Raw genomic sequence first — 12,191 nt, forward strand, 5'->3', positions numbered from 1 at the left:
TCAAGCCGGCTCACAACCCACATGGCACAATAAAGTATTACATGGAATAGTTGACGACAGAAATAACATCCAAGGACCGATGACTCCTCCGTAAGCAACACTATGCTGAAATAAATATATTCGGCCTGATATAGAGCACACATTCATATTTAGATCCATCCACGGACCTCAAGACGATTCTAATCACACCGCACTAGGCTAATAACCTTTCAAGGATCCACAATAACCCCTTTCTACATGTCACACAAGAACAACCGTCAAATCCGGAACAAACTTTCACAGTCCACGACCAAATGGACATAGCGCCCTTCAGGCATAAACTCTCACATTAGCGATAGTACCATATTCTCAATACTTGGTTTAAATATTTAATCAATCAAGTGACTACATGTCACACTCATACAGTCTTCCTGTGGGATACACTCCCCACGACCTTCCGCACAAGGTAACAAGTCTACACATCCACACCACCGGTCATACTAATGTCGTAGCGCGAATCGGGAATCTGCAAATTAGTACACCAAGCCTATTACACAGGACACCAATCCCAGGTGACGCTAAAGACAATACCAGCTTACTCTAAACATCTGAATTATTTCCTGCTCATTCGAGCTCTTGACATTCTTGTCGATACCAAACTACACCTTGATCCTCAACTTCCAATTTCCATGCCACTCACTGCACCTAACATAACAATACGTGAGAGTACAAGAATTCCATCACAACTCCTGATCCATTAATAGAATAAACACTCCATCATATAACAATCTTTCACTTAACTCATTTCAAGAGAACCATTGCAATACGCGATTGAATTCCCATAACCGCAGAAAATACGATCCTCAAGAAGTGGTCTAAACCACCATAATCCCTCTGAATCCGTCTACACATAACAGGCCATAATACTCGAATGCCTCCAAATAAAATCAATTACGGCGAAAGTTAAGCCTCGCACGTACTGTCGCAGATCACATGTATAACTTAACACGCTGAAGGAACTGATCATTATCACCATTATGCCATTTCAATTATTGCTAACCGGTCCGACTTCTTCTAACTTACTCTGTACTTGCCTTAGGAATAATAATAGCTCCATTCAAAACATAACAAACCCAAATCCGCACTCATCCTGAGTGACCTTATTTCATGAGACCACGTTGTCTCAAAACCCACGAACCATCTCATAACAAGCACTTCACATCGCATAAGATTGAATAGGAAAGAAATAAAGCACAAGCCTCAAAGGAATCAAATCGCACGATGAGGAATCAAGAAGGGAAGCGCTCCTAATAGCCATATAGCCTCTCGAAGATAAGTACAAACGTCTTCATACCGATCCGCAAGACTCTACTAGACTTGCTCATGACTCATGAGACCCAATTGAACATAGTGCTCTGATACCATGTTGTCACGACCCAAAATCTACTAAAGGTCATGATGGCGCCTAACACTGCTGTCACGCAAGCCAACGATAATTGATTAACTTGATTACTCATTTTAGTATTTTAAAATCATAATTTTTCCTTGAATTAAATAATAAGAAAAAAAATTACAGAGTAAATGATGATATTTTCCCAATTACAATACTAAACAACTCATAAGTACCCCCAAAACCTGGTGTCACAATTGCATGAGCATCAACTAGGAAGTAAAATAAAATATCGCATATGTCCAGAATACAAATTAGACAGGAAAATATAAATACTCTGAAGGAGATTTTGTGTGTTGTGGACTTGCAATATAGGATGCAGCTCACCTAAGTCCCCATAATAACCATGCATTTATGTCCATAAGGCTACTAGACATATATGTACATGCACAAAAATGTACAGCAAGTGCAGTATGAGTACGTAAATCAACGCGTACCTAGTCTAACCTCAAAGAAGTAGTGACGAGGGGTCGACTCTGACACTTACTATGGGCTAATAATAAAATACAGATATTATAATTAAGCATGGATTACATAATATAAGGGAAAATTCAATAACCAAAAATAATAAACAATCCCTTTACTAATAGAAATTTCCAAATTTATTTTCATCATTTAACAGTTTATATCTCAAGCCAATGAAACAATGTCAATTATTATCAGTTCCAAAGAAGTATCATGCGCAGGTCATGCCGAGGTCGTACAACTCGATCCAACAAAAAAATTTAAATTGTGCACTACCAAGGGTCGAACGGCACGAACCATAGATGCATCTATCTGCTACTGAGGTGTTCGACCCACTCCACAAGAAGAGAAAATATATTAAAACAAGCAATTCAAGATTCATTAAGGGTTATTGTTCAAAGAAATATCAATTCTCTTTAACGGTCAAGTGACCCGTTCAAAACTCAAGTAGATGAGGTTTAACCTTTTACGATTCCTTTATCAAGTTCCTATATGTGTTAAGCAGGTAATTTAACAAGTAGGATGCAAACATCGCAAGTATAACATGATTTGGGTCCTAGACTACCCGGACATAAGTATAATTAGTAGCTTCGTACGGACTCTAGTCACCTCGTGCGTACGTAGCCCCCACAAATACAATCACATATTAAATCAATTCACCTATGGGTTAATTCCCTCTTACAAGGTTAGAAAAGAGACTTACCTCGCTTTGAAGTTCCATAGCTGACTCCCAAGCCTTTCCGACAACTCAAACTGATGCCCAACACTCCAAAACTAGTCAATAAATGTGCAAATCTAAAAGTATGTACTCTAATACTCATTATAATCTAATTTACAACAATTTCCAACTCCGCTCGGAAAGTCGATAAAAACCACCCTCGGGCCCACGTGCCCGGATTCCGAAAATTTTCAAAGATAAACTTTACCCAAAATACCACAAACTCAAATATATAATTTATTCCAAATTCCATGTCCAATTTCGTGGTAAATATCCAAAAATATAAATTTCTAGATATATCTTCAAAATCTCAAATTTCTACAAATTTTCATATCTAAATCCATATATAAGCCTTGTATGTAGCTCACAACTAGTAGAAATCACTTACCTCGTGTTTGATGATGAAAATTGTGCTCCAAAATTGCTCCTACATCGGCTCCCATGGAGGAAATGAGGTAAAATGTCCAAAACCAGTGTTCTTGCAACTTATACACTGCCCAGGCGACCCTCCTTCGCGAACACGACAATCCCCTCGCGTTCGTGAATCTCAGCAAGCCCAGGCGCAGAAAACCTTCTTCGCGTTCGCATTTCTTACGACACGTTCGCGAAGCCTTCCGCCCTCACTGCTTTGCGTTCGCAAATCCGGCCTCGCGTTTGCGTAGGCCAAACGACCTTAGGCCCAGCTCCTTACTTCCTTCTACGCGTTCGCGACAAACCAATCGCATTCACGTAGGTCTCTCAAGATCTTCATCACGTTCGCGTCTCTCCCATCACATTCGCGATGGGAAAATCCAGCGGCTCCCAAAAGTCTCCTTCGCGAACGCATGAATCCTTTCGCGTTCGCAAAGAAGGAAACCAGATAGCAGCAAAAGCAATAGTAAATCATTCCAATTTAGTTCGAAACCACCCCGAAACACACCTGAGGCACCCGGGACCCCATCCAATCACATAAAACAGTCCCATAACATAACTCAAACTTGCTCGAGGCTCCAAATCACATCAAACAACGTCAAAACCATGAATCACACCACAATTCAAGCTTAATGAACTTTAGAACTTCAAACTTCTACATTCGATATCGAAACCTATCAAATCACGTCCATTGACCTCAAATTTTGCACACAAGTCGCATTTGACATTACGGATCTACTCCAACTTCCAGAATCGGAATCCGACCCAGATATCAAAAAGTCCACTCCTGGTCAAACTTCTCAAAAATCTTCAAATTCCAACTTTTGCCAAATGACCCCAAAATGACCTACGGACCTCCAAATCCTCATCCGGGCGCGCTCCTAAGACCAAAATCACCATACAGAGCTATTTCCAGGCTCGAAATCCCAAACAGACATCGATTGCATTGAAATACACTTCAACCCAAATTCATGAAATTCTTTCAAAATGCCAACTTTCTACAATAGGCGCTAAAATACTCCCGGTTCATCCAAAACCCGATCCGGACATACGCCCATGTCCAAAATCATCGTACAAACCTGTTGGAACCTTCAAATCCTAATTCTGAGATCGTCAAAAGTCAAACCTTAGTAAATTCCTCCAACTTAATGCTTCCGAAATTAGAATTTTCTTTCCAAATCAACTCCGAACTTCCGGAAATTCTATTCCGACAGTACATACAAGTCAGAATACCGGAAGTAAAGCTACTCAAGACCTCAAATCACTGAACGGCGCGCTAGAGCTCAAAACGACCGATCGGGTCGTTACATACAAGACATTACAAAAAGAAAATTTTGTAAATAGTTTTAGTTGGCTAAAACTAATAAAGTTTTAGTTAATCTTTTTTTTGAATTTGACTTGGTAATGAAGATTTATACAATTCAAATAAATAGTCAAGGTATCTAAAAAGTTATAAAAATGCACAGTTGAAATAAATAGTCATTGAATCAAAAGAAAAAATAAAAAGAGTGTATCCATAGAGTAAGTTATTTCTTGCAATTGTACACTCTTTTTGTTTCTTCTTTTGATGCAATGACTATTTATTTCAACGGTATATTTTTACTTTTTTCAGGTAAAATCTATTAAAAAAATATTTTTAGAGCACCATAATTTAGAGCTATATAAAAAATTATAGCCAAAATAATTAATTTCAAACTATGTATTTTTATAACTTTTTAGATGCCTTGACTATTTATTTCAATTATATAAATCTTTATTATCAAGTCAAATTCAAAAAAAGTTTAACTAAAACTTTATTATTTTTAACCAAATAAAAAAATTTGGCTTAAATAATGTAGTTCTATCCAAGTTTTATTATAAATTGTATTCGAAAAAAATTATATAAAAAACACACTTAAAAAGGTAAAAATATATTTTATTTTTCAAAAAAATACCACATATGCAGAAAAATCCACGTGACAGGTGAGTGCACGCACACTTTTTTGTCACATCAGCGTCCAGGGGTACAACTCTCAAAAGGTCAAGTTGAGAGGGTAATTAAGATCACAAATAGTTTAAGGATGTAACTAATAATCAGTGTTAAGTTTAGGGGGTGATAAGGTATTTTGCCTAAGATTGGATTGTTCATTTGATTTCCACTTTTGAGGCCTCATTGATCTGAATTTTTAATAAAAATTCTCTATGAAATAGGATTTTATTTTTACAGTTCGAACCCAAAAATCGTAGTCAAGAATATAGGGATACAGTCAGTAGAATTTTAAAAATATTCTCTTTTTTAAATATTTTCTTTTGGCTGTGAAGTTCCTGAGGTCTTAAAATTAATGAAGGGAAGTCAAAAATAAAAAATAAAAAATAAAAGCAAGTAATTAATAAAGCGTGGAAGTTGGAATATAAGAGCACAAAAGACGCAAAACCGTTCATATTTTTTCAGGAATTATCCCCTTCAAACGCAAATAATAACTCCATTAAAAGATATGCAAATGCAAACTCTCCACTTACTATCCACTTCTACTTCTTCTTCTTCTTCACTGTAAGTAACGACCAATCACTGGTCAGTTTATATTTTTTTTTTTTTTGAATTTGTTGTTCAATTTAACTTTTCGCGTTTGATTTGTGATTGTGTTACAGGTCCACTTTTGTTTCTCTTAATTGCTGCCGTTGTCAATTTTCAAATCAATTGCCATTTCCCTGCAAAACTAATTTGGGTTTTGTGAAAGGTAGCTCCTTTTTTATTTAGTTTCATTTGTGAAAAATATGTTTTTGCTGACATTTCAAAGCAGTTGACTTTGGTGTTACTAGCTAGTGTTTTATTTTTGCAATCTTGATTTATTGGTCTCTGTTTTTGTGTGAAAAGCTTTAATTGGTAATGGGTAATTAGTGATTGTATATGCAAGATAATTGTAAAACCTTATTTTAGGAAGTTGTTAAATTGTCAAGATCCCGGTTTGACATTTGGATATAAACAATGTTGTAAAAGGTAAAAACTGTTGAAAAGCTCCAAGGGCTGTTGGGGCGTCTCCATCTGGTTCTTGAAATTCTTAACGGGTAGATGAAAGCTGAGTTAAGGCAGTTTAGTGTTTAAAGGCAGTGGGTACTACTCGTGATGTATAAACATAAGGAGCAGCCCGATGTACGAAGCATCCCAGACGCAGGAAACCGGGGAAAGGCCCCACTCCATTGGACGTGATTAGGCAGCCTACCCTGACACAAGTATCAATGGCTATTTCACTGTTCGAAACTGTGACCTATAGGCAGAGGCGTGTCCATGATTTTAATATCATGGGTGCACTATTATCTTTAAGATAGATATTTGGTTCCATTATATAAAATTTTATGATGGTGGCCAAATTATATTAATACTATATTTGCAAAAAATATCATTCACTTTACAATTGTTCTCGACGAGTTTTTATTGAAAACAGTCAATAATAACATCGTTACTTACAGTTTTAAATATCTCACGCTCTATATAGCAAATTAAACAATCATTCAAAAAAGTTTTTAAAAGCGGCGCTTAATATTGAGCAGGGGTTTTCCTGCTTTGAATCCACTGAGAGCCGAGAGAGACGAGTCATGAGTACTTTGCTTTTAGGGATTTCAAAGTGTTTGTACTCAAAAAAATGATTAGGAGAAGAAAATAAAAAAGACGTAAGCAAAAGGGATTTTTTTAAAAAAAAAAGTAAAAATAAAGCATTTGTTTGTTAATTGAAAAGAAAGAAAGGGCATAGGGATATGTTGTTAATTGAAAAGGGTGTGGGAAATTGGGAATTTATTTATTATTTATTATAATTAATTATAAAAGGAATTAATCAAAAAGAATTGTATGGGGATCGAACCCCTGACCTTGGGGACGAAAAGGTGATAAGAGGGGCACTTGGTCACCAATGCACTAAACCAATCACTTGAACATGGGTGGCCACAAATATATTTGACCACATAATTGAAAAAATTAGTATTTTATGCATAGCCTAGGGAGGGGAGCATGGGTGCATGTACCCCACCCCCTCCACGTAAATCCGTCTCTGCCTATAGGTCACAAGGAGACAACTTTACCGTTGTTCCAAGGCTACCGTTATACGATGTATAGACAAATTTTAGTTTTTTTGTTTTTTTGTTTTTTTTGTTTTCTGATCTGGATTGGATGGATGATGAGTGGTTAGTGATTGTAAAGGTGACATCATTGTGAAACCTGATTCTTCTGGAAGTTGCTGAGCTGCCATAATACCTGACTGACATTTGGATGTAAAACCTGTTTCCTTTCGGTGTCGAAATATGGTTGCAAAGCTTTAAGCAGTAGATGAAAACTAAGATTTGTAATTGTTTTTTGGTGATTGTAACTGTGTGATTGTAAGTTGCTAAATTGTCGAAAGTACATGGGTGACTCTTGGACGTAAAACCTGTTTCCTTCCCAATGTCATAATCCTGATATTCGGGGTTCTTTACTTTGTCTTTCCTCCTCAACTTGATTCCTTATCAGAGTCGAACCTTAATTCGTCTCCTACTGATACTTCTGTTTAGTTAACATAGTTGGAAACCTCATGGTGCTTGACTTGCGTAAAATGAAATAGAGGAAAAAACCAAACACAAGCAAACAGGAAAGACCTAATGGTTATTTTAGTTACTGAATTTCAAGAATTTGTCTCCTAATGCAAAGTTACTTTTACTTCTCATCGTATTTGCAGTCAAGAGGCAATCAAAGGTTTCTAACTTGAAGGCTGGCTTTTGGGAATCCATCAGATCCGGGTACTTGAAATAATTGTTTAACAAGCTTTCCATTTGGCAAAAAGTGCATTAAAGCTTATATTTGGAATGTTTGCTACGAACATACTAACTCCTTAAAGTTATTTCTCGCTTTCCCATCAACCTCACTAGAGGCAATTATATGTTTATGCTAATTTTCTGTGATGTGTCTGAAGAAATGGTATGAGACTGGTACAAGATATTGAGTTTAAGCTGTTATTGCTGTGCTAAGTGGAAACTTGCCAAGATCTTGCCGTAAGAGATGATAAAGGATACATGTTTATTGACAAAAAAGTAAAAGTAAAAGTAAAAATAAACAACAAAAAGGCTGCATGCTCTGAGTAGTGAAGTAAATGCAATGTGGTGGGATAGTTCACTTTCATAAGTGCTTTCCCAAAATCAAGACTGATTGATACACAATGATTATACAGCTGTCTCCAGGATGTTTCATGTGGACTCTATTAATTTCCTTAATAAGATCGTCTTGGAGTTATAACTTAGACTTATAAAGCGTAAATAGCCTTATGATGCTCCGTAGTGCAGGTTTGTTAAGAATAACACTGTACAGGTTATAGAATCACCATCCAATGAAGAAGAAGAGGAAGAAGAGCCTTTGCCTGAGGAATTTGTTCTAATTGAAAAGACTCAACCAGATGGAACGGTTGAACAGATTATATTCTCTTCTGGCGGAGATGTTGATGTGTATGATCTCCAAGCTTTATGTGATAAGGTGATTGATTACATTTGTCAAATTCTATTTGCACTGGGGTGAAAATTTGGTGCTTTCTTTAAGTTAGGCAACATAAGATTCAATTGAACAAACAGTGATGATTTGGTGCCTGGAGATATGAAATTACAATGCGCAACATGATATAACACAAAATGTTAGTATTATGAAGTTCATCCTCTTCAGCTTCTTCTGTAGCTTTTCATCCCTTCTAAGGGTTGACTTGAAAATGTTCATACTGCTATAGGCTATAGGAACAATTGCAGTCATGATTTTGTCCTTTGTGAAACGAAAGGAGCATGTGTACTTGTTAATAGTCTAGCAGGAAGGCACGAGAAATTTCATTCATATTATATTAGTCTAGAGTCTAGTCATTGTGAATGTATTAAATTCTGGGGGCCGTATCCATGTACTCTAAAATAAGAAGCATGAAGGTGAACCCGTTTTACCTTCTGTTGACACTTTTTAATCCACTTATTCACAATCTATGGAAATGCAACATGAGTTGGGGACAAATTTAAATACACAAAATTCAAGCCAACAGGTACTGATTGCCTGGTAAATGTCCGTTTTTTGGAAACTAATTGGACATCAAGTTTTGAGTTCCAAAGGAAAGGTGGGGCAGAGGAGCTTGAAGTACAACATGAAGAAAGAAGAAGAAGCCAAAGCAGATTGACGAGATAGAGTGGAAGCTAGCTGCGGTGCCAAAATATCTCTCTAGTTCCTCATCTATGGATACAAGAATCCTGGTCCTTATATACTTTCTTTTATTGCACGGGAGGTCTATTCCCATCAAACTTTCTTGTGGTAGTAATGGCGAGCTCATTTTATTTTTGGAGGATTTTGCTTTCTATTCTTGCAGCTGAGAAGCCTCAAGCTGTGTCCCCTATTCACAACATCTATAAAAAGCCCTTCCTCTTCCTTTCCTCTTAATTATCAGGTAAGCTCCAGAATGGCCGCAATTATGAGTTGCTTTCTTCCATGGGGAAAGCTGCAATCGAACTCTAGTTCTGGAAATAAGTTGGGGCCCTTTTATCAAGTATATCAGATGGAAGATGATAGAGGGCCAACTGTCGTTGTTTCGTACAAGATAGTTCCCTTTCACTTCGATTTCCTTCTTTCCATACCAGATTCCAAGAATACTAGTCCATGTACTTTTCCTTTAGTGCATGGGAGGTCTATTCCCAATAGTTATTTCTCCTTTAGATGGGATCATCTTATGGTACAGTCTGCTAAAGAATTAAAGGCTAGTGACACATTAAACAAGTGATTCTTTTAATTGATATGCCACTTTTGTTACTTCAATTAAGACAGGGACTTGGGTAGCTATGCTAAGGATAACAAAATGCAAATCGAAATTCAAAAAGTGTATTCTTTCACTGTGGATGTTTATTTGGTTGACGCAACTTTTCATTACTAGGACCCAGCACTTCTTAAGTTCTGCAAAGTTGTGTGTTTTCAAGTTCCTACTGATACGTGTGCAAATAATCCCCTTTTAGATGTTGCAAAACTAAACTTATGTGTTATAGCATGTGATTGGTTTGACAGGTTGGATGGCCTCGAAGGCCACTGTCTAAACTAGCTGCTGCTCTTAAAAATAGCTATATAGTTGCAACTTTGCATTCCAGGAAGTTCTCTTCAGGAGAAGGTATGTAGGTAGAACAACTTTATTGTGGGATTCATATGTTTATCTTTAAGTATTATGCCCAATTATCTGAATTTGTGTGCAAATGAGTTTTATAAGTAAGTGATAAAAGTCTTAATCTATTTGGACAAGTTACTTGGCAGAGGGGAATGGAGAAAAGAAGCTGATAGGCATGGCTCGTGCAACATCAGATCATGCTTTCAATGCAACAATTTGGGATGTTCTTGTTGATCCTTCCTATCAGGTATCTGCTCTGTGCGCCTTGAAGAAATTTGTCCGTGCTGTCATAGCTATTTAATTAGTGGCTACTGGTCATCGCTTGTACTAGTCAGGAATCAGGATAGGTTTTCCTGAAACTTTTCATGCAGTAGCACAATTTTGTTTCTTTTTTTAAATGATGCAAGTGATTTTTGCGCAGAGGTATTTTTTCCCGATTCTTTTGGATTGGTCTAAGTTGTCAACCTTACATCTTCATTTTCCTAGTAATGCAATACAACAACTACGCCTCAATCCCAAGCTAGTTAGGGTCGGCTGAATGAATCCTCACTAACCATGTCGCTCCATTTAGACGCGTATAAGTACAATGTTTAAAGATTTAAGTTCTCATGCACTAGGAGTTCTCTCCTATACAACATATATCCATCTTAACGTTCACATTTCTGCGACGTCTTGTGGATATATTGAATCTTAGGGGTCCAATGTTCACTCCTATATAACATAACTGGTCTTACAATTGCTCTATAGGATGTGTCTTTCACTTTGATAGGTGTCCTCTTATCATATAACACTCTGGTGGCACTTCTCCATTTCAATTATCCTATTCTAATTCTCTGTGTAACATCTCATCTATCATACTCCCTCCGTCGCAATTTATGTGAAGGTAATTGATTGGGCACGGAGAAAAAGAAATGAAGGAAAACTTTTACTTGTGACTTAAAACAAGCCATAAAGCTAATTTGACTAGGAAATGCTTTCAATGCAACAATTTGGGATGTTCTTGTTGATCCTCCCATAATTGCAATATTGAACTAAAAATGGATTTAACTAGGAAATGCTCATCTATCTTGAAGAGGAAATGGCTGTAAATGCTACTATATGATAACCATTATCCTCACGTGTTTGTATATTGGATGCGTCTTATTTTCAAACTTATGTGGAACTATTACTGATGGTTTTCTTGATAATCTTCTTGTACTTCGAAGTTAATTTTGAACTAACATAGTCGATTTGATGGATTTTTTTGACATTCAAAGGGACAAGGACTTGGAAAAGCTCTTATTGAGAAACTGATAAAGACCCTTCTCCAAAGAGACATTGGAAATATTTCATTGTTCGCGGATAGTCAAGGTACCATTAGAACCAAGGTCTTTGATCGGTGAAGATTTGTTTGGTGTTGAATCATATTGGCTAGTTTTTGTTGAAAAACTTTTAAATCTTCTTTGAATCTTATATCTTAAAAGTTATCTTTTGTTACAGTTTCTCCATTAACCTAAATAGGCTTCTGAAGCAACTTTCATTTTTCTTTTTACAGTTGTGGAATTCTATAAGAATCTAGGTTTTGAACCTGATCCAGAGGGTATTAAGGGAATGTTTTGGTATCCAATGTATTAAACATGTATAGTTGGACCAACAGTTTCGGCCTCTTGCTCTGTACAAATTCCTCAGCGTGGTGCGGGAATGTGGCTGTTGGATTCTGCGACAACATGCAGCATTCTTTGGAAGCTTATGAGCTTTTTGGCCATCTTGTAATGTACATTATAATGACTATGGAACATTTGCGATTGTATCTTGAGGGTCATGTTGTATTCTTGTTAGAGGATTTCGGTATACATGCACAAGGGCTAGGTTTCTGATAGTTTATTAGATGTTGCTTTTGATTAAAATGTAACCTCATTAATTTTTTAATAGATCTTGTTCCATTATAATTTTCCTTGTCTACAAATTCTTCCATATCATTTTCCTGTTGCTTCTTGCCTTGGCTGTTCTTGACAGTGGTGCAAATTGCTACTCTCCATTTCCTAAATTAGCAGTCATATTTTTAATCTTTACATGTTCG

General features: G+C 36.6%; 1 protein-coding gene across 1 annotated transcript; it reads left to right on the forward strand.

Moving 5' to 3' along the window:
• The first annotated feature begins 5,396 nt into the window (after window positions 1–5,396).
• Window positions 5,397–12,060, forward strand: LOC107817186 (histone acetyltransferase TAP1). The gene is made up of 8 exons (XM_075254210.1): window positions 5,397–5,553; window positions 5,652–5,740; window positions 7,706–7,766; window positions 8,307–8,493; window positions 10,039–10,138; window positions 10,279–10,379; window positions 11,389–11,482; window positions 11,667–12,060. The coding sequence occupies exons 1-8, from the start codon at window positions 5,498–5,500 to the stop codon at window positions 11,744–11,746; spliced, it is 768 nt and encodes a 255-aa protein (XP_075110311.1). The 5' UTR covers window positions 5,397–5,497; the 3' UTR covers window positions 11,747–12,060.
• The last annotated feature ends 131 nt before the right edge of the window (window positions 12,061–12,191 follow it).

This window comes from Nicotiana tabacum, chromosome 5 (genome assembly GCF_000715075.1).
Source record: "Nicotiana tabacum cultivar K326 chromosome 5, ASM71507v2, whole genome shotgun sequence".
Taxonomy (NCBI): domain Eukaryota; kingdom Viridiplantae; phylum Streptophyta; class Magnoliopsida; order Solanales; family Solanaceae; genus Nicotiana; species Nicotiana tabacum.